At 40.1% G+C, this 22282-nt stretch overlaps 1 protein-coding gene across 2 annotated transcripts in view; it reads left to right on the top strand.

Annotated features, from left to right (window-relative positions):
* GRB10 (growth factor receptor bound protein 10) overlaps positions 1–22282 on the top strand; it is a 144940-nt gene that overhangs the window by 86467 nt on the left and 36191 nt on the right. For both annotated transcript variants that reach the window (XM_059468418.1, XM_059468427.1), the window contains 2 exons: positions 2195–2411; positions 5141–5282. In XM_059468418.1, the coding sequence (XP_059324401.1) occupies positions 2195–2411; positions 5141–5282 (359 nt within the window). The remainder of the gene's footprint in view (positions 1–2194; positions 2412–5140; positions 5283–22282) is intronic.

Raw genomic sequence — 22282 nt, 5'->3', positions numbered from 1 at the left:
CCTCGACTTTCTTCCCTTTCTGCTTTTCACCATGCTAAACAATTGCTGTTAGTTGCTGTCATTTACTCCCTGACTCTGTGGTCAGGGTCTGTCTTTTATATCTCCTGCATCCAAGCCCTAAGCTTTTACTTGACAGCCATCTGACACCCTGCAGCTCGGTACTTTAGATGAATGATAAAATTTAAAAGCCTTGTAATTCGGCCTCTCCCTCTTTATACTCCTACTTCTGTGGTTCCCTTGTGATTGCTCAAGAAGTGTTTTTGATATGTCCTCTCCAAATAGAATAAGAATCTGGAGGATGGAATGAAATTTAAGTTGCAGCTCTGTCTCAAGATCACTAAAAATAGCAGGAAAATTATTGTAGACTTTGTCCAAGAAAAGCAAAGCTTAGGTTGTTGAAAATGCATCGGCTAGCTGACATACAGAGAAGATGGTGTAACCTAGTGAAGGTGAGTCTTAGTAGTAGTGTAGTGGCTGTTAAATACAAAAATTGAGGGAAATTACCATAAAGAATTAAAAGGAAGAAATCTGTTTGTGGGGTGGTGTGGTGGTTTTTTCCCTTTCAGTGGTTTGGTTTTCTTTTTGACATGTGTAAACCTTGAAATCCTCTTCAGTACATTCTAAGTCTGTTACTTTATAGTAAAGAGCCTATTGACTTGCAGTGAGAAACTTGGTGTTTCAGGTCACTAAATAGAGCTCAGGTGCTGGGGCATGACCAGAAACCTGTTTAATTCTGAGCAGGTCTTTTGTTCACCCAACACTGAGAATGGAGGTCATCAGCATCCCAATACAATTGCCATGTAAATGCCATGTTCAGATCTCATTATGGTTATCAGGGCATGTTGTTGGTGGACAGAAATTGAGTGATGCCTGTTTTACATTATATCCTCAAGAAATGTGATATTTGTACAAAATCATTTATGGTACCTAAAAGAAAATAGTGCAGCTGGTTGCAAGTTGCTTCTGATGGTTCATTTACCTATAAAACATGGCAAAAGAATGGATATTTGTGTTTAAGGGGCAAAGCAGTGTGTGTTTGCCCGCTCCATCGCTTGTCTCTACTTTCCATCCCTGTCAGGAAGAGTTTTGTGAGACAGAAAGTTTGCTGGCAGCAATGGTATGTTTTGCCAGGCCAGTTGATACAGCTGGAAAATAAGGGCACATTTTTGGCTGCACAGAGCTCTGTTGGGTCAGGAGTAGCTGTTCAGGCAGTGGCTGTGCTGTAACCAGAAGCAGATATCGATGTGTGTGTTCGTCAGCCTGCTGAACTCCTGATAGGGAGTGATGTAACTTGTGGCTAGGGAGTAATTACAGCGCTCTGCAAGAGGAGTTCAGAGAGTGGTTAGTGCAAAGGGCTTGCAGAGTTCTCTTGTCTTGCAGAGTAATTATGATCGTTAAGGAGGAATGATTCAGCACAAGTTACTTATTTACAGTGAGGTAAGGTGGTGAATATGGAAAGGTTGGTGCCCTTTTTAGGGACTGATGTTCCTCCAGCCAGCCACACCACATCCTTGGTTGATTTACTTTGTACTCTTTAAGGTAGAAGTCTATCTATCACACTGCAAGAGCAGGGATACAGATAGATCTTTCTATATGAAAGTTGCTGGACTGCCCTTCAAAATACCATGTCAAAAAAATACAGTAGGATTTTTAACGAGATGTAATAATCACTTGTATAGTGATGTCCTGCAGCACTGTCTTAATTTTTTTTCCTTCTAAATTATTCAGTCTTTCAAAGTATTTGGACAAGTGTTGGACAATCTAAACTTGATACTTTGCCAAGCCAAACTGAGGTATTTGTAAGTGATCTGCTTTGGAAATATATGGCAGTTTATCAGTAAGTGAAGTGGTGCTTCACATTAGCATTGTCGTTATTAAAAATCCCACTAAATTCTTGTGTGATACACACACACACATACATATAGAGAGAGAGAGAGAGAGAGTAAATACTGTAATATTTATTCTGTGTCCATAGCTTTTCTCCATGGAAGACAAAACAAATCTCCATTGCTGGCTCTTACTTCTTGTGGTTTTATACTCTAAGAGAAATACATTATATCTGCAATAATAATTTGCGCTGTGAAAATGTAGTTAAAAAATTATGTTACAATTTTACTGAAACTTAGTCTTTGCTCTTGCCACATTTTCTTTGCCTGGGACTTCCAGATGTGTTACACTGCGTTTTGTCTTTCAGATGATGATGTGGACCTGGAAGCTTTGGTGAACGACATGAACTCCTCGTTTGAAAGCTTATACTCCACGTGCAGCATGCAGTCGGAGACGGCTCCGCTGCTGCAGAACGGGCAGCTGAGCCGCAGCCAGCTGCCGTCCCCGGCGCCCGGCGCCCTGCAGCCCACGTCCCCGCGGCAGCGGGTGCAGCGCTCCCAGCCCGTGCGCATCATGGCCGTCAGGTAGGGACAAGGCGCTCGCCTCCTGTTCCCTAAGGGGCCGTGAACCGGCTTCAAAAGAGCTGTATTTTAAAAGAGGAGATCCACTTTGGTAAGGAATTTGGCATTAGACTGGACTTCTGCATAGAAAAGTGTAGGACATAATGTTTCCACATATTATCACCCTTCTTTTAGTCAAGGTTTGATGTTTCCGCAGCTGATTTGTAGAAGTATGTCATTGGTACCAGTTGGCAGAAGCTATATCCATATTTGGATTTTTTTCCAAACTGTTAAAGCCAGTGCTCTCAAGTCTGGTGTCCACTGACAGCCTATAGGTTTTATTAAACATAAGAGATCATGTAGACAGATGAAGGTATGCTTAACTACTTTTGATACACAGCAAGTTCCTCTCTCTTTGTGGAGGTTTCCCCAGTGGTTTAAGACCAACAAACAAAAAAAAAAAAAAAGAATTTCTTAGTTAGGTATCTGTTCTTCCCAGAGCACTTTCAGCTCACTCACTTCAGTGCACTGTGTAAGTCATTACCAAAAAAAAGTATTAAAGTTGTGTCCCCCTGTTGTAAAGTTGAGGACTGGAATTCAGGCTTCAAGAGGAAAACTCTTGATGGTGATGGGAGAGAGTATATAGGTGATGTACAGGTTCTTAAAATCTTTTTAGGCAGCAGGAGGAAGGGAACTTCTGTCAGCATGAGTAGGTAAACTAATTTCTTTCCTGCTAGTTAGCAGTTTGTTCTTTGAAAGAAGTGAAAAGTAATAGTATAATAAAAGAAAAATACCATGTGTAGAAGGGGTGGCTTCTAACCCTTAACAGTGATCTATTGCTTATGGGAATGGTATATGTAAGACAGGCAACTTTTCTATTTGAATGGATATGCAGTGCAGCTAGGTCAGCTAATGATGCCATCAGTTCTACAGGTATTTTCACAGTTAACCTTGAATGGGGCTGTACTGGAAAATGTACTCTCTGGAGTCCTATAGCTGTTGATAATTTGTAAATATCTCAGTCAAATCACTTAAATTATTTTTGGTGTTTAAAAACTTAGCAACTCTTTTTATAGAACACTCTGCCTTTTTGAAATCTATGCACACTAGAACATCCTGTGTTTATCATCATCAAAGAAGGTGATGGTGCAGCTTCTATTCAGGGTTATCTGGATCCATCTTGTTTGCCACCAGAACAGAGTGATTTGACTGTGGTGTCCTAGGAGCACAGGTTTATGTGTGTATCAGTTATGAAGTAAATGCTCCACTGGCAGCGGTAGAGCCACAGCACAGCCCAGAGAACTCCCAGCTTCAGGAAACCACACCTTTCTAATTGTATTGGTTCCACTTCTTACAGTGGAGGTCAGTCAAAAACTTGCAGTACAGCGCCCTGTTGCACAGATATGACATGTGAACTGGTCTGAAGAAATCTTACCCTGTCCTTTCACCCTGTGCTGTAGAGGACTGCACACATGGGGAGCTCAAAAAAAATTAAATACATGAAGCAGGTCAAGTAGTTGTTGGCATAGTTCATAGTTATGGTTAGAACTGCTGTTAATTGCAACCCCCCAGATCTGTAATACTCATTCATGGAATACCAAGGCAACTAAATTGCAGGACAAAGTTACCTGTGGAGCAGGTTTCGCAGCAGTTATATTTTGCCATCCCCCAGGTATAGGCAAATACAAATGAGAGTACCCAGAGTGGGACATGCTGCCGTGGGCAAACTCAGCAGTTGTCTCCCAGGCAGCTCTGTTGAGAAGGCTTTGCTTGCTGAAGGCATGCAGAAAAATGAGAGCAAACTGAGTTTTTAATGATTTGCCTTTCAAATCCAGTAGTTAGTTGATTTGGAAACTTTCATGATTGCCACTAGATGGTGCCTTCTGCTTAGGCATTGAAGGGCAGCGTGCTGCAGTCAGCTAATGCATCTTCAGTGGTGATACCCTGGCAGCAGGGAAACCAAAAGCCATTTGTGTAGTCACGAATACGTCTTACAGCTTTTCTGGTTTAGTTTTTCTTTTCGTTTTTAGGCTTTTTAGTTTTTCCTTTTAGGTTTTAGTTTTTCTTTTGTTGGTGTGGGCACTGCAGCTCTACAATAAACTGGAACCTGAAACTCTGTTACATGCAGACTCATGAGGCGTACTTTGGGGGATGCAAACTTGTCTGGGAGGGAGGATACAATTCCAGCTAATTGCTTATTGCTAAAGCCATGTCTTTGCCTTTTCATTTCTCAGGAAATGCCAAGTTGCTTGGAGATAGAATCTGGTATTATAATGAGATGACAATATTGGTTTAAGTCGCAGCTTAGAGAACTCTACAGTAGGGTAGTTTGTTTTCAAATCCACTTGGAATTTGGCTCTGACTGACTGCCATTGTTTTCTCCTCTTTCACATTGCTTTGGAAGAGCTTTACTGACTTTCTGACACACACAGCTTAAGCTTGTAATCTACTGCTTACAACAGTGAATACAGATAGATATTTTTGTTTATTTTATTTGCACAGTTACCTCAGTTACTCACCCAAGTAATCAAATTATGAGCAACAAAGCAAGCATGGATGCCTGACTGGTCATTTTTTACATGCAATTACCTACTTTGCACTAGGAGTTGCTGTAACTGTATAGTAGTTACCTAGAAAAAGAATGGGTTTGATTCCTTGTTTTTAGGGTCATTATCACAAACCCTGGGGCAGGAGAGCCAGGTCTAGTGGTGCCATTTTGCTCCTTTTAATGTGTAGTGCTTCTGTGTTTACAGGCGTCTTCAAGAAGAGGAACAGCAATTCCGAACATCATCTTTGCCGGCCATCCCAAACCCCTTCCCAGAACTTTGTAGCCCTGCAAGCTCTCCAGTGCTGGCCCCTGGATCTTTACCTCAGAGTCAACCTGCTAGTAAGCATGTGAGTATGGGATGAAACCTTGGGTCATCCACTCGTGTGCAAACCAGCAGTGGACTACTTCATTTTGAAGGCAGAAAGAAAGCTTCCAGATAAGTAAAAACTCTTGTGCACTTTGTCTGTGAGTAGGGCAGCACTGGCCGAGAGAGTATCTTCAAAAAGGGCTTCAGACATTTTTTAGAAGGTTTGTAAGAAAGATGTGTAAAAATTAAGTAAGCCTCTTTCAGATAAATGCATGTTGTGAATGGAGCAGTAATGCTTAATATCCTTCAGATTCTGTTATTCAGCCTAAAGATTTACTAATTCTGAAGTCAAGTGAATTATCTTAGAGTTGGATGAGGATCTGTGCCTTTTATACTGCATATTCTAGGTGTCACAAAAACACTGAAAAGCTGAATTCTTTAAAGACATGATGGAGTTTTATTTGTTTTTCATGAAGCTGCTCAAAAAGCAAAGATGTTCTTAGAGCTTGTGAACTAGGCAGAGCTCATTGTAATGGGATTTAAGGGGAAGGTTGTCCTGTGGAAAGCTGGTGGAGTAACTTTCTGGGTTCTTGGCAGTTAAGACAACCCAGACTGAGTTCTCGTGTGGTCCAGAGCAGTAACCTCAGTGACACAGAAGTTTTTCTTCTCCGTCCTACTCCACTCTATAAGAAAAAATTAACTTGTTTTGTATCATTCCTCAAACACACTTGAAGACTAAACCTTTATTTTGTAAACTGTGCAGACCTGCATGGGAATTAAAAAATGGGCTACTCTGACTACTGGCTTACAACAATTCTGTTCTTGAGTACCCAAAAACATGGAGAAATTCTGTGCCACTGCTCAATTAGTTTGTAATTAGCTCCTACATGCTTTCTGAGGGATAAAGGGCTTGGGTACAGCTACAAGCAGAGGACCCAGATGTGTGCCCTTGTGTGTTCTGTGTTGTGTTACAGTGCCATTAACAGCTGCCTCCTTTCCTGAGAGACACCTGAGTGCACCTCCACTGGTTTTACTGTATTTCTTACCCATACAAGACAGACAGGTAACCAAATCATGCCCTGGGAAGAAATTGAGCCATCCCATTGGGAATTTAACACAAGGCCCTGTCAGAGACCCAGGTACTGGCTAAGCTGTTGTGCCAAGGCAGAGTTGATGTGACTCTGGGGAGATAAAACCAGCGGCAATTCTGCCTCCTGGCACTTGCCAGCAGGACAGCAGCAGAGCTGTTTTTCTGAAATAAACTTTAGTTTCTGATGAACCTGTGTTTACCTCTCCAAATATCCTCCTGGTTCAGGGTTTCTTTGCCTTTTAGCTCTATGTTTTACTAAAATTATCCAAGCCACCCTAAACTTGGCTCTGTAAAACCTTAAGGAACCCTAAATGATCTGTGAGTCAGTTTTTGATCAAATTTAGAAACTAGTGGTTTAACAGCAGATAAATATAAAAATAACCAGTCTTTTAATGTATGTGAGAAGATGGCTATAAAGGCAGAATAGAAGATCTTTTCTTTTCACAAGTTTTACCTTAAATTTTTTTAAAGATTATTCTACCTTACTTTAAAATCAAAATTTTTGACAAATGTTTTGAAAGCCTAAAATGAAATAATTTATATTGTATAGATAGGCTTTCTTCTGAATTTTTTAATCAAAGACAATCCATTATAGTGGTAAAACCTTTTAAGGTACAAGCTGAGGAGGTAAAGCTTGTTGCGCAATAATGGTTTCTTTTGTAGATGTAAATACATCATTTCAGCCTTTCAACTCATTGGAAGCAGTTGAGAAACACTGGCTCTGGATGAGGGAAGAATAGCAAAGTGTTCTTTTTCTCTCTATCAAAGTATTTTGCTCTCTTTAATGAAGAGTCAGAGAAACAAAACTGGAAAAAACCCTTCTATTTTTAAAGTATGAATGGTAAAAGACAGTAGGTTTAGTTTCTTCATGAAGGAAGAAAACTACCTCAATTTTAAACATGGAAATATCATTGGATAACAAAATAATCTCTCTGTTCAGCCTCCTCATAATTTTTAGTTCCCTTCACGGGAGTCTGCTAAACATCATGAGTAAAAAGAAATTAGTAACTTAAGAAATGTTATACATCTTTCCAACTTCAACACCTTAAAAAAATGTGTACTTTGGGAATTTGAGTAAATTATTTTAGGACAGGCTTTGGCTGAGATAGATGTCCATCAATACAATACAAACTACTGATTAATAAAACAAGTGATGAGCTTAGTTAAAGGAATGCAATAGCAAGTTTTAGTACATGGCAGTTAGGGAAAATAAGTTGTGCTTTAAGAAAAATATAAATATAATGTTAAATGCTAACCAAGGTAAAACATCAAGATGCTTAATTCAGGTTCTCTGCTTACAAATTATGAACACAGATTAAAATTGGAGATGAGAATGAGCCATTCTGTTTACATGGGATGCGTGAGGTGCTAGTGGATTCCTTTGATGCTTCTTGAGCATTTGCAGGTAAATAAGCCAATAGCAGTTCCAGCCAGCAGTGCTGCAGCTCTGATCACACAGGGCATCACACGTGGCACACACAGCAGTGGGAAGCTGGAGGGTCTGAGGACTTCCTCACAAAGGAAATGTTAGTATTGTTCCTCCTGGAACAGCTCACTGTTATTTAATAATTGTAAAATACAACTCTGCAATGATAAAATCTAGTAGGGGTTATGCAAGAGGAATTTAAAGATCCAGTCTTGTTAAACATAGAAGAGTCTCATGTCATATTACCAAGCCTTAGGCATAAAGAAATGCCAGCTCTATTCAAGTTTTACTAAAAGTTATACTTTTTCACAGTATATTGTTCCCTATAGGAAAAGGATGCATGTGTGAATGAAAGAGTGAGTAAAGAAGCTTTCAGGTCATAAAGCTTGAATTACATTTTTGGCTGAAAAAATTGATATTGTGTCTTCTCATATTTTATTCTGTCAATTTTATTCTGTAGCTGGAGCCTGACATACAAGTTTCTTACTGATTCTGAGTCTCTTCCTTATTTTTTTCATGTAGTTGCCACTGCTTTTTTTAACAAGCAGTTCACAGCATTGCTTTATGCACTGCTCTGCATTTGTTTCCTACTCTTGGCTCAGCAAAGAAAGATAAAAACAGTAGAGCAGTCAAAAATAGCTGTAATAAGCCTTTCTTACTTTTTTGTGCTAGGTTCTTTTTTCTGTCTTCTCATGGTGACAAAGCATTTTCTTTATGGTGCTCAAAAAAGTGCAATAATTTCGTTTTTTTGAGAATATTTTTACAAGATCTGTTGGGTAATGGTACTGATTTCACCACAGCAGGAAGCAGTATGCCACCTCTCACTCTGCTGCCAGTCAGGCACTGAATACTGCTTTTAAAGCTGATGGCTGCAGCAGTGTACTGCAGCTGCCCCCAGAAGACAGACAACAGTGGGAAATAACAAGTCTTCAGTAGCAGCACAAAACTAACCACACCTGTAGGCAAATGGAATGGTCATTTAATGGGAGAAGCAATCTGGGAGGTAAAACTGGCGTGTTGGGCTTATTGAAATCATTTCAGATTTGGTTTTTAGAGGGTGCTTTTTTTAATTCTAGATAATCTTCTTTGCTTTAGAAAAAGAACTTAATCTTGTGGATAATTTTTTTCTGAGCACACAAAGGTTGAAAAACTGGCACATAATTTAGAAGTAAAAGACTTAGAAGAGAAATAGCAGTGAACTTTCAGGTTACATTTCAAAGGCTGTCCTGCACTGAACAACATCCACAATGGCAACGTGTGCTAATAGGGTTGTGTGACCTAAAAAACCTGGTGATAGACATTCAGAAATTATTTCCATTAAAGAGATACATGCCTCTTTGGAGTTCAGCAGTATGATCCTTTATTTCAGGTCTGCAGGTGGAAAAAGCCCACTTTGAGCTTAGTTTTACAGTGAAAAACGTTAAAAGTTGGGTTGTTGATAGTGAACAGCACATGGGTCTATAAAAAATGGCACAGCTGAAGTTTTAGTGACGTAGCCAACCAGCTGGTGAGCACCTGGATGGGAAGTACCAACCTGTTGTGCTGCTGAGTCAGTAGCTACTTCAGTTTCTGGTGTGGTGAGTGAGACAGTGCAGGTGTCATGTGCTTGGAGAAAGCCTGATCCTTCAAGTGGTAGCTGATAAAGAGCTGCTAAGTCCCTGAGTTGAGAGCAGCATTGTCTGTGAGCTTGGACAGGAGGCTGGCAGGAGAGGAGCTCCCTGATCAGTGCATGCCCAAGCATTCCCCTCTTCATCTGTGCCTGATTTTGTCCTCTAAGTATCACCCATCTGCCCATCACCACAGAGCCCAAAATTCCAGCAGACCTCTGAGAGCACTCCCACTTGCCATGCATGGGAAGGGCAAGAAAAGGCAGGAGCAGGAAGGACATGCTCTGGGTGACACCAGGGGCATTGCAAGACCACTTGATAATTTTTCTCTCCCTTTTCCCCACATCTTTGTATGTAAGGCTCATGCACACCCACAAACACAAGATCACCCCATGTCTGAAGTGGGGGAAGTGGTTGCATGCCAGGAGAAGGGACAGCTGAAAATTTTTAAACCATTGTTTGCTTAACAGGGTAAATAAGTTTGTCTAAGAAAAATGGAAACCAGAAAATTGCACCAAACCAAGACCAAACATTTGTCCAAAAGATTGCTAAAAACATTAGACAGCTACCTTACTGCCAATTGAAGTCCATCTTTGTGTTGCTGGATAAATGAAGAGCTAGTTGGTAACTTAGGTTATAATTTCTGGTTGTGTACAAATATTTTGGAAAAAGCATGCAATAATTACATGTAGGTCACTGCAATGCCACAGGATATTAGGCTTAAGTATCTTGTGTGAGTCAATGAAGCTTTCAACTGTAAAAATAGGGCAAATTTCTCACATCCCCCCTCTATACAGCCCAGGCAAACTTCCAAAAAGCAGTTTGATGTACCCAAATTATTTACTCTTTTCTAGCAAATTAAATTCACAAATGGGTATGAATTAATGTCATTCTTTTTTCCAGATTTAGTTACTCTTCAAGGGAGCTTGTGTAAACAGACGTCTTAGTTTTTATTGTTCTAATTACATGTTATGATGCACATTTTTTCATTTTTCTTCCCATAAAACTTTTATATTGGCTCTTTTGAAGATGTGGATGTTGATTTTCTAAAGAGAAGCTGTATAAAAATATGAACTTGTGTATAATGCAGGCATTATGTACTAAGTTGGATTTTGTGTATATCACAGCAAATTTTGTACTTGATCCTTCAGTGGAACAATCTTTTGCAACAAGACATTCTGAAAATAAATACTGACATCTAAGTGTGTCAGCAGGGCATTACTTTCTCTAAACAGGCCAAATCTATAGCTGGATATAATCTGGTCATTTCCTTAGGTCTAAGTCTGGGCATTCCCTTTGGCCCTGCTTTAAAACATGGGTTTTCAGGAGTATCTGCCATGACACATCAAGTTGTTTCTCTCAAATCTTTCTTTGAAACAAGTCTCTTACACTAAGTAAATAAATCATACATAAATTGCTCTACAGCATGTTTAACTCAGATGCTTTTTTTAAAGGTAGTTGCAATTGTATTTGGGAATAAAGTAGGGAAAGAGAAGGCCTCTGCTGCAGGGCTGTGATCTAACTGCATGAAACATGCAGCCTTTGGGTGCCCTTCTCTGGTTTGGAGAAATAACACATTCCCAAAGTTTTAACAGAGTTAAATTTGATTGGCAGGGAAGCAAAGATGTTGCATTACTTGTCATCTTATCTCCTCCCTCATGGAAACATGTTGTCCTGAAATCAGGATGGAGATGAGTTCACAGCATGATCAGTTTCATCATGCTGAAAGTCGCATTTACTCATTCTGAGGAAGGGAATGATGAATATCTGAGGTCTAAGAAGCTTTCTGGGCTAAGCTAAAGGCCAGCAGCCCTTGGTGCTGTTGGTGCTGGTCTCCAGGCGGGTCTGCAGGCTCTCCAGCTGGAGCCCTGCACGTGGGCTGCTGAGCACTGGGATCAGCACAGAGGCAAAGCTGCTGTTTCTGCTTCCTCATGCCTCTTACAGCAAGAAGCTTTCTGTTAGAAAGAAATTAGTCTCTTTGTTCTTGCTTTTTGGAAAGTGCCAGGACAGTAGTTACAGTCCCAGCATGAATTACTGGAAATATTAAGGGCATCTCGTGCTCAAACCCAAGACTATGTTATTTGTTGGGAATTTTTTTGTTTCCAGTGACACAAACCTGGCCCAGCTCCCAGGATCGTTTTGGCTCCCTACCTGGAAGTGATGCTCTGGCCATGGGGGTGTGCTGGGAGGAGGGCTGTGTGCTCAGGACCCGTGGGGAATGCACTGTCCATCCAATGCATGGAACCAACCTGGCCCAAGCCTGCCTTGCTCCACGTGTCCTGGTACCCCAGTGGGTCTCCAGCCACTCAGTAATACTTGCAGTTGTTTTAAAAAGCTGTTGCACAGCAATAAACTGAGCAGTCTGTGGTATTTGCACCAGTGACTGCATTAGTGTGTCCATACTACATTTTTCTGTGGGCATCTTAGTTATGTGTGCACTTGCACATTTTGTTGCACATTCCTCTTGCTGTATTTTATTAACAGTACAGTAAGAGTATAACTTTGCTGTTCTATGTTTTGATCAGGAATTGACAGAACTGAGGAGCTATCAGGCTGAGAAGGCAGTGAAAAATGGGAAAGCACAACATGAGAGGAGTTCTAACTTTCTCTGTGCCTAATGAGGCAGGAAGGAATGGGTTTTGGTGTAAACATAAGTGAAGTAGAGAATTAAAAAAACCCAGAACTAGATTGAGTGACCGTAATTATACCATAAATGAATGGTTGAGACAAATCAGAGATGTGGTAACTTTGTGCTGATAGCCTTTAAGGAGTCATTCAGCAAGGCAGGAACAGCCACACTGAGTCTGTGTGACATCTGTGCTGTCTGGACTTGAGCTGTGAGTTCAGGTCAACTTTAGACATTTTGGATAGAAGCCTTTTTGGACCTCTGCTAGAGGGCAGGTGAAAGAAAGCACCAGCTCATAATTGAGAGCCTCTGCTGTCAATGTGTATCCTCTGTGACCTCGTGGCACCAGTTTGTTGCCAGCAGCTGGTAGGTGATCTGACCACGAGCTCCTTCCCCAGGTGAGCTGTGGCAGCTCTTGCAGAGCTGTGCTGGCACCTGCAGCTGAGCTGCTGGTGATCCCTGGTGGACGCTGGGGATGTATGGAGAGCAGGACTGGGAAAACACCCAAGTTTTTGCTTGCTTGCTGGCATCTACTTCTAGGGATGGCAGGCAAAGCCAGTGTTTAGTTTGTTCCTTTCCAACCCATCAGCACAGTTGTTGCTTAAGTGTGAGGAGGGATGCTGTTCATTCAGAGCAGGTAAAAGGCTTCTTTGGACTTCTTTTAATTTCTTGGACAGTGACCTGTGCCCCTGATTAAAGTGGAAATCTGTTTAAAATGTCCATCTTCTCTTAGGTGGTGTTTGTGTGTGGATGCGTGGGGAAGAAGGAACTTGGAGTTAGTTCATTGTTTTGGTAATAGGATGTTCTTGCATTGTGCCAGAGCTTGCAGATATAGTTTTGTTCCATTTCCTAAACAGGGGGAAATATCAGTTGGAATTTAATAGCAAGTTAATTAAATCATTGTTGGATGAGTTTCAATTCTCTGTGCTTTTGATTTATAGCCTCCTATTGCTATCAAATTCTTATTATATTATTCTTCCTCCTAATAGGAGTGCAGAATTACTGTACTAAAAATTATTTTGTTGAATTAATGTAAGTACCTTCAATCTTTGCTTCAGCCTGGCTGTAATCTGAGCATCATTTACTAAATTTACATAAAAGTGAGTTTAATCTGGACTTGCTAAAGGACAAGCCATCATTTGTCCATAGAAGCTGCATCTCATGCTTCTCCACTGGCATTAGGATTGCTTGTTCTCTCCAGTGGTAAACACTGCTGCTGCTGGGATTACTGGAGCTGGTTTCTCCTGCTACATTTCGGGAAGCAACAGTATTGGAAATACCACTGTTGTGCTTCATGCCTGCACTATTTGGGTTTTTCTGGTGTGGCTGAGGGAGAAATGAATAGCACTCTGAAACAAAATGGATTGACAGTCAGCTGGAAGTTTGGATCCAAGATCCCATCCCAAGAGCATGGGATGTTTCTGGGGAATGTGAATAAAGTAGCTTTGTCACAGCAGACTCACTTCCAGTGAGGTTTCATTAACAGCAAAGAAAACATGGTTCTCTTAAGTTTTTATTGAAAAAGGGGATGAAAGTGGGAGAGACCTTTAAAAGCTGCTTCTGTGTTTTACCAAACAGGTGCCACTTAATAGCACCCAGGTCTTTTCAGCTGCCCCTTTCATCTGCCTACATCTCTTATCTGGCCAGAGTGAGGAACTGCTCTGTTTTTTGGGTTTATTTAGAGATGGGCTATGAGGATACTGCTTCACCCTGCACACACACAAAGTTTACAGTGTGCATTGTCCACCCAGACATTTCATAGGAATGTTATCTCTGTGTGTGCTGCAGAGGAAGCAGCTCCTGAGTGCTGGGACTGGTGCCTGTGCCCAGCAGTCACCAGGGAAGGTTGGCTGCCTCCCCATGAGCTGACCTTGTTCGTGTTCCTCCTCTCCTTTTCTATGTTCACCTTTAAAAATTTTCTTTCCTCACCATCCTTGCCAGAATAGGTAATGAGAATAGGAAAAAGCTGTTCACAAGGAACAAACACTGCTTAAAAAAAAACTGTTGGAAAAAAAAGGAGGTACAAAACATTAATGAGAGCATTCTGAGCTAAATAACAGTGTCTGTGTAGTAAAACACCTGGATTTAATTTTACAGACAAGTCACCCTCAGGCTTTTGTGAGTCATTTGTGAACATGTCCCTGCCTGCAAACTTTAAGAGTAGATAATTACTTTGAAATAACTTGCTTGTCACATTGGTGCTGGTTACACTTATTTTCCCTATTGCTTACTAAAATCTACCCAAAAGCAAGATGACTGCAGTGTTTCTGGAGTTTATAAATAGCTTTACAAATGTTTTCAGCAATTTTCGTTCACCAAGTTCTCAGTTCTGCTGAGCAAGCTATAGATGAGATCTTTGATAAGCATCAGGTATCAGGTACAGAGTTTTAGCATTGAACAATACCTGTTGTGCTTCAGTTTATGAATGCTTTTTACTGAGTTGTCACAAACTCTTGAGCAGTGTTATGTTTAAATGTTTGAAGTATGTATACACACACACATCTCTATCATTGTGTATAGGAGAAAATGAAAAGATTGCTTGCAGTACTGTCACCTTATAATGGGTTTATGGGACAGCTTGAAAAGAAATAGGCATTAAATATATATATAAAGATCACCCTCCACTTCATAAGGCAAAGAAAAGAAAGCTGATGTTGCAGGAATAGCAACATCTAGTCATGCAGGTAAAACCTTTTATTTTATATTCTCTGTGTGGTTTTCTGTGTTATATGCTGGTTTGTTCTATGTATTTTTTTTCTTGGCTGACCTTTGAACCTTTTTCTTTAACAAACTAGCTTGTTAAAGCTTTGTAAAGCTCATCCAAGTGAGGCTGAGCCTTGCTTCTTGTTACAGCCTTGTCAAATGAGCATGCTCTCAAAGGCAGACTCAAATAATGTTTTGCTGAAAAATGCTGTCGCTGCACTTGAAGCTAATGTCATTCCATTTCTAGTATTTAAAAGGTCCTAAATATATTTGTAAACCTCTTTTGGTTTTTTTATGAGCAGTGGTGAGACTGAGCTTTACTCCTGAATGTGGATCCAGTCAATGTTTTTGATGAAAGTTTTGGTTTATGCTTTTTGATTTTCTTTGAGCATACTTACCCACCCTGATTTGCATCCTAGTCTGTTGGGGGTTTTGGTTGTTTTTTGGCATTGGGTTGTTGTTGGTTTTCTTTTTTTGCCTGCACAGGTGGGAAAGGTAATCTAAATCCTGAGTCTTTCATCTTCTGCAGAGAGAGGCTGTCAGTTCAAGGGAAGTGAAGTGCTTGTCAGCTGGGGGGGGGGTCGTGAGAGCACCACATTCAGTCCCAGGGATAAAGGTTATCAATTTCTAACCATTTGTACAATGTAACACATTTTTTAGTATTTTCTAGGATATTAATAAGAAGTGGAAAATCAGGAGGCTGCCAGCTATATTTGTGCAAATGTACCTTCAGTGTTATTTCCCTTTGCTTCCAGTGAACATTCAGTTCTGCATTACACTGCATGCAAGTTACAAATGAGCATTTGCTTACAGCCTAATTAAGCATAGCTTAGAGCAGTACTTAATTGCAACACTTCAAGTAATACAGAGGAACTTCAAGCCAATCTGGCTAACAAGAAATTAACTTTGTGCTCTGCCCAGGTTGCTATAGGTGCTGTGTCTGTAAGGTTTCATTGTGTCTTGCCCTCTGTGTCCATGGAATAGCACTTGGGCAATCTTCAGAGGTCACAGAGAAACCTTTTAGGATTTCAGTTAAAGCAAGAAATCCTGCAAGAAGTGAGGCAGGGCATGATGGAGTCTTTCAGTGAGTAGAGAAATTGCCTGTGCAGCAGATGCTGGCTCCAGCATTCATCTATTGATGTCTGAATGGCACTGAGGTGAAAGACTGCTATGATGGTGTATAATCATTAAAATGAAAGAGATGAATGAACTTCATAGGAAGCTTTTTATATGTTACTTTTATCCCCTAAATAAATAAATAGCCTAGTAGCTCTGAAGATGGTAAAATAAATTTTACAACACTGTAAACATGCTCACATCAGTTTCTCTGCTTTGCCTCTTTCCCAAGCTTTCTCCAATGTGCAGCTGTAAAAGCTGTGATGTTTAACTTGTCTATCAAAATGCTCAAGGATGATGTGCTTGCAAAGGGCTTGTTTTATCCCTATGCCAGAGGCCTGGAAGTGCTAATAGCCCTGCATTCAAATACTAGCCATTAAGAAAGGGCTAGTAAAATTCCAGCAAAAATAATACGAAAAAATGTGTACAGTGTCATAAATGATTCATAATGACTGCATTCTTTGAGTTTGCAGCAGTCTCTGCTTTCTGCATAATTGAGTTAATCTCTACTACAGCTATGTCTTTTCTGAATATATTAGTTGCAACTTAGTGGCAATACCTAAGTATGGGGACTGATTAATTGTGGCAAAATTAGTTGATTATCTTAATTTCTTTATTTTAAAACGCATTAATGTAGGGAAGGAGAAAGTAATTATTTTTGCTCTTAAATTATGTCACAATGTTTATATAAAATTTCAAACCAGTAAGATTTCACTGAGTTCAAGAAATACATTGGAAATAATTGAAGAGAAGGTGTTTAAAGTCTGACTGGATAGTTGCTCAGATTGCTTGGCTTAGACTTGCAGTCAGTGCAGAACTCCGACCCTGATATGTAAAGACTTCTTCCATGATTTTTTGTGTTGGTGCAAAACTTTTGCAAGGCAAATTTTTCTACACTGACTTAACAGATCCTTTGAATGGTTGTGGAAGAGCATTTCATTATGCTGGGCAATTCTGCTTTTGCACTACAACCGTAATGAAGTGTTTTTGAAAGAGATATTTGACTTTGCATAACATGATTTCAAATGAGGTTCATATGCTGTAGCTGAATTAGCAGTATCTGGAAATAAATGCTATTTTGAGTATTGATTGCATATTGAATTATAAAATGTGCGTTAATGTAAGACAAATTTGGAGGCCTTTACCTACAACAGACAAGCAGTAGGAATGGCCATGGTTCTCATATTATTTGCTTACAGTGGCATTTTTTTTGCTGCTAGAAAGTAGCATGTAGACTAATGAACATATCCAGCATAGCTGTTTTGCCCACCTACAGAGAGCCCTTTTTTGAATCTCAGCTTGGAAGAAGTGGAGAGAAAAAACTTTAACTTCAAAGGGTAGTATTGTGATTTCTTGGTGAAGAAAATCCTCATGTTTTTGTGTCCAACTTCATATCATGAGTGCTCAAATCAGCAGTTGGATCAAACTCAGCGCATAAGTCTCATAAAAGCTCTGTTAGAGATTTGGGTTTAATCACCCTTAGGTTGTCAGCTCCCTGCTGTCAGATGCAGTCATGGGAGTCCCAGCCTTTTACTGTTCTTACAGTCTGTTCACAGATCTCTTCAGGTAGATGCTCGCTTCTTGTCAGAAACAACAGCAAGGGCTGTTTTGGGAAGGTGTTGCATTCCATATTTTGCTTGATGAGCTTATGGTCTGACCAAGGGACCTTGGTGTGTGCTCTGTTCCTCCTCACCTCTTATTTGGGTTGCTTGTCTCCAGTTAATGGTGACACAGGGAAGTATCTTTCAAGTGCTTTCATGCGTGTCTTAGGGTAGCAAAGCTACAAAAGATGATGGGTTGCACAAGTGTCTCTTCCTCTTTCTGTTGACCACAGTGGGAACCTGAATGCCTAGTGAAGACAGGATGTGCTTTGACTGAGGTGGCTAGTGACAGCTGAAATGCCTGCCACCACCTCTGTGTAGTTCAGGAGGATTGTAAACCAGGCAGTGATCTGTGATCATGAGGATCCTTTCCTTACCCTAAGTTACTGAGCTGTTTTATTAGGACTGAATTGGGCCTTGTTTCTAAGTGGGAAATTTTTGTTGACCATGTGCCTGAATGGCCAATGTCCTCACTTATTCCTGGAAGAAACAGCAGAATTTGTTTATCTGGAGAGATGCAGGCAGCTTCAGGACTGTTGTTTTTTTTTTTTATAATTTGTTAAGGGCCTGTGACAAATGATGAGTTTCATATCACAGTCTTGTTGTGCAAATTCAAGTCAGTACTCTTCCACATCTGTTCTGCAGTTTCACTTCATGCGCTGAGTTCAGACATTTGAGGTACCCTTTCCAATAGAGGAGTATGGATAAGATTTAGGGATGGAATACAGACTTTCATGGACAGATAATTTTGGTCATTGGTACTTGATACACAACAGCAATGCCAATTTTTGAAAAAAAAGAAAATTTAGTAACAAATTGGAATCTGGGCTGGGGAAGTATTTCTTCTTCAAGAGCCAGTAAGCCCTGAGGGGAGAGGGGAGCAATAGCAGGAGTTTCTAAGGGAGAGGGTTGAGGAACTGGACTGCCATTTCAGAAAGTAATTTACCTTTGATTTGCTTTCTGATTTTGTACTAGGGAAAGCTACCCTTAGCTCTTGTTTTGTGTAGAAGAACAAATGCAAGAAACTCAAGTTGGTTTGTGAAAAGGATGGAGGTTTAATTTCCCCAGTTAACTGATTAACCTCTTTATGGACAATCAAAGTCATTAAGATCTCTTTTGGATGATTTAGCTAACTAAACATGCTGAATTTGTCATCTCAAGGTACTTTCCATGTTGAATGAGGCTACCTGGTAATTTATCTAACCCACTCTGTACATGTGGAAAATAATGGTGTCTGCAGAGAAGATTAAGGCGTTTGGCTTAACGAGGCACTGTCCGTGGAAGGGAAGTGTGTTACATCACACTTGAAGAGAATGAACCTTTTCACTTCTTCTTTAAACAGGGTTTTCATGGTGTAGCTGAAGGAAATTAATGCACTAGCTATTTTTTTATGCTTTAAAAAGTACAATTCCTACGGTGCACGGGTTGGCAAAGCCTTGGTTGATGTGAGCCAAGCAACCTTGGGTTCACTGAAAGAAGAATCTACAGAACTCTGGGAACAAATTCACAAACCCACTTACTTATTATGAGTTACACTTTAGGTCTGATCAGTGTCAGTTATGTTGAAGAGTGTATAAGCAACAGTTGAACCAAAAATAGTTTCAGTACAGAGTATTTTTTGTTATTACTCTGCAGGGAGCAAAAAATTTCTGCTTTTGCCATGTATAATCTTGTGCAGGAAGATGGGGGAGTTGTGGAAGAAGCAAGTGTTGTGACACATTTCTATGCTGTACAAAAGGCAAGATAGATGTTCCTACAGTAAGAAGCCTTAAGCTCTGCCACCACCCAAAGCCACCAACCTTCTGAAGCTTGAAAAGGCAGTAAAGTTTTTCTTATGTGTAGAATTGTCTCTCCATGAATGAATTGAAAGTGGTAAGTAGTGAGATTTGCTGAAGTCAGCAGATTTGGTTTGACACAGTTAGAAATGAATTATTAATTAATAGTTAATACTATTATTGCCATTTATTAATACAATATGTTTTTAAAGGACACTTCAAAATAAATTAGTTTTCTTATGTACAACTATGTATTTAACCTATGAAATTCTACATGGCAATTGAATGGAAGAATTAGATGTTGAAATTTGAAGTGTACAGAATGATATTTAAGTGTATGTTATTCATTTGCATAAATACAAGACTGCAATAAGCATAGAGATAAGGGAAGCAGATCTTAGTATTCGATTTGTATCAAACCCAAGCTGCTGTTTGGGGAAAGAAGGGAAAAGGAAAACACTGTTTATGTTGAAATATATTTGATTCAAGTTTTGTCTAGAAGAGACTATTAAATTTTTATCTTGCCCAGGACCATAAGATCCTGAGATGTTCACATATCTTCCCTTATATATTGATCTAAATTGTACTTTTCCCTTTTGAGGCTAGCTTTCTTAAACTTATGTCACTGGGTCTGTGAGCCAAGTGCACAGTATTTTAAAAAATGTTTTATTTTGACAGGGAATGGAATTATGCACTCATGGAAATAGAAACTTCAGAATAAGAAAGATGTCCAAAGGGTTATCTACCTTCTTCCAGTCAATCTGGGGGGAAAAAATGAGCTTGGGAAAAGGCATTTTCCTTTAATAAACCTGACACCAGTGCTTTTATATTCTCTTTCATTTTCTCAGTGGTTCAGTTCAAGAAAGTTTCAATGACCCAGATTTTTTTCTAGCATAATCCTAAAGAAGATCCATGATATAAATACAGAGCCATCAAAATCCTTGGAGAAAAAAAAATTATCATTTGTGCCAGGACAGAGATAAAGTTACTGGTATCTCTGCATGGTGGATTTCTTTAACCCCTTGACAATAATTTAGGGAGGGGAGAAAGGGGCAGAAGGAAGCGTGCTTGTAGGTAATGGTATTTATGTGTTATCTATAGCACGTAAAAATACAGAGTCAGCTCCCTTGTCATTGCCTTTTGGAGTCTTGGAAATGGTTGGTTTCTCTATGATCAGCTACAGTAGAAAGGCCACTGTTAAAAGATTTCCCACTTAATATCATGCAGAATTGGTTTCTAGAGGGTGTCTGTTCTCTTAAAAGATTCACCCAATGTTTGCTCTTTTCCTCTTGTGATTTTTTTCATATCCTTTTGCTTGCACTAAACAAAGAAACTAGGCATGTGAGCTATTTGAATATAATTGTCTTTTTAATACAAGTAATCATTTTAAATGTTTAATGGGATCCTCATGAAAATTGTTGCATAAACTTTTCAATTAGAGAGAAGGCTCTTCGATTGCATTTGTGTAAGATATTTAATTGGGTGGACAGCACAGAATGAATATGTTTGGAAATTATCTCAGATTACCTGCTTGTAGGGGGATGCCTATAGGGAAGAGAAAGCTTTGCTTCCAATTAACTTCAAAGATAAGATAGCTTAATTGGAAGCTGACTGTGCCTTGACAGCTTCAGAGCAGCAGTGACTTCCATGTAAAATAATCTGAAGCAGATGCTGAATGAAGAAGTAGCATTTTCTTTCATGCAGCCTTTGGCATCGGATCTCTGGCATTATGTTATCTAGTTCTATATGAGGAAGCATTTTTTTATCATGACATTGATTTCAGCACAGAACTTCATATTTATACCTACACTGTGAAGTTCATCAGCCTTTGACAAACAGACCATAACACCAACTTAAAGGGAGCTTCAACCACTTTGGCTTGGCTCGGGAAAATAGTGATGAAGAATCCTACAAAAAGACCCATCTAGGGCTCCTGATCTGTGATCAAACTAGATCTTCTTTATGCTTTTAGTTAATGTCATGGTTATATAACTTTTCTCATCTGCATAAGAGCTTGGAGGCTAGAGAAATGGGCTGTAGGAAAGCTCATGAAGTTTAACAAGGGCAAGTGTAAAGTCCTGCACCTTTGGAGGAGCAACCCCAGGGGCCATGCTGGGAGTCACCCAGCTGGAAAACAGCTTGGCAGAAAAGGACCTGGGGGTCCTGATGGATTCCAGGTTGAATGTGAACCAACAACGTGCCCTTGCTGCCAAGAAGGCTGATGATATCCTGGGCTGCCGTAGGCAAAGCATCGCCAGCGGGTTAAGGGAGGTTTATTCGGCACTAATGAGGCCACATGTGGAGTGCTGAGTCCAGCTCTGGGCTCCCCAGCGCAAGAGAGACATGGGCATACTGGAGAACATCCAACAAAGGCCTGGAGAGATGATAGGGGCACCGGAGAATCTGTGCTCTGAGGAAAGGCAGAGAGAGCTGGGACTGCTCAGCGTGAAAAGAGAAAGCTCAGGAGCATCTTATGAATGTGCATAATTACCTTGAAGGAGGGTGCAAAGAGGACAGACCAGGCTCTTTCCAGTGGTCCCCAGGTACGGGCACAAGTGGAAACACAGGATGTTCCCTCTGAATGTGAGGCAACGCTTTTGACTTGTGAGGGTGACTGAGTGCTCTCAGCCACAGCCAGAGAGGTTGTGAATCTCTGTCCTTGGAAATACTCCAAGGCACCTGGACACTGTCCCAAGAAAAGGCTCTAGGTGACCCTGCTTGGGTTACAGGGAGGATCAGATAACCTCCAGAGATCCCTTCCATCGCTCAACCCTATGTGAGCCTGTAATTGTTCCTAAACTTTAATAATGAAAAAAAAAAAACCTTCAGCCCAAAAAGCAGTTAAAGGTGTGTCAATCTTGAAACATATCATCTCTGTCTCATGTCCTTAATAATAAAGTTTGGAGTTACGAGGGTAAAGCTCTCTGTTAATTAATTTATAACTACTGAGTTTCTAAGAGCAATATTTTTGCTTGCCTGGCATGTGCTAGCATTACCAACATAATACGCTTGAATATCTTGTAAGAATTCTATTAAAATTTACTTTAGTGGAGGGATTTCTGTGTTAAATGTTTGGATTTTATTTTATTATGAATA

Source organism: Ammospiza nelsoni, chromosome 1 (assembly GCF_027579445.1).
Source record: "Ammospiza nelsoni isolate bAmmNel1 chromosome 1, bAmmNel1.pri, whole genome shotgun sequence".
Classification (NCBI taxonomy): domain Eukaryota; kingdom Metazoa; phylum Chordata; class Aves; order Passeriformes; family Passerellidae; genus Ammospiza; species Ammospiza nelsoni.
Note: the sequence above shows the minus strand (reverse complement) of the source record. Positions and strands in the feature narration are given on the sequence as shown.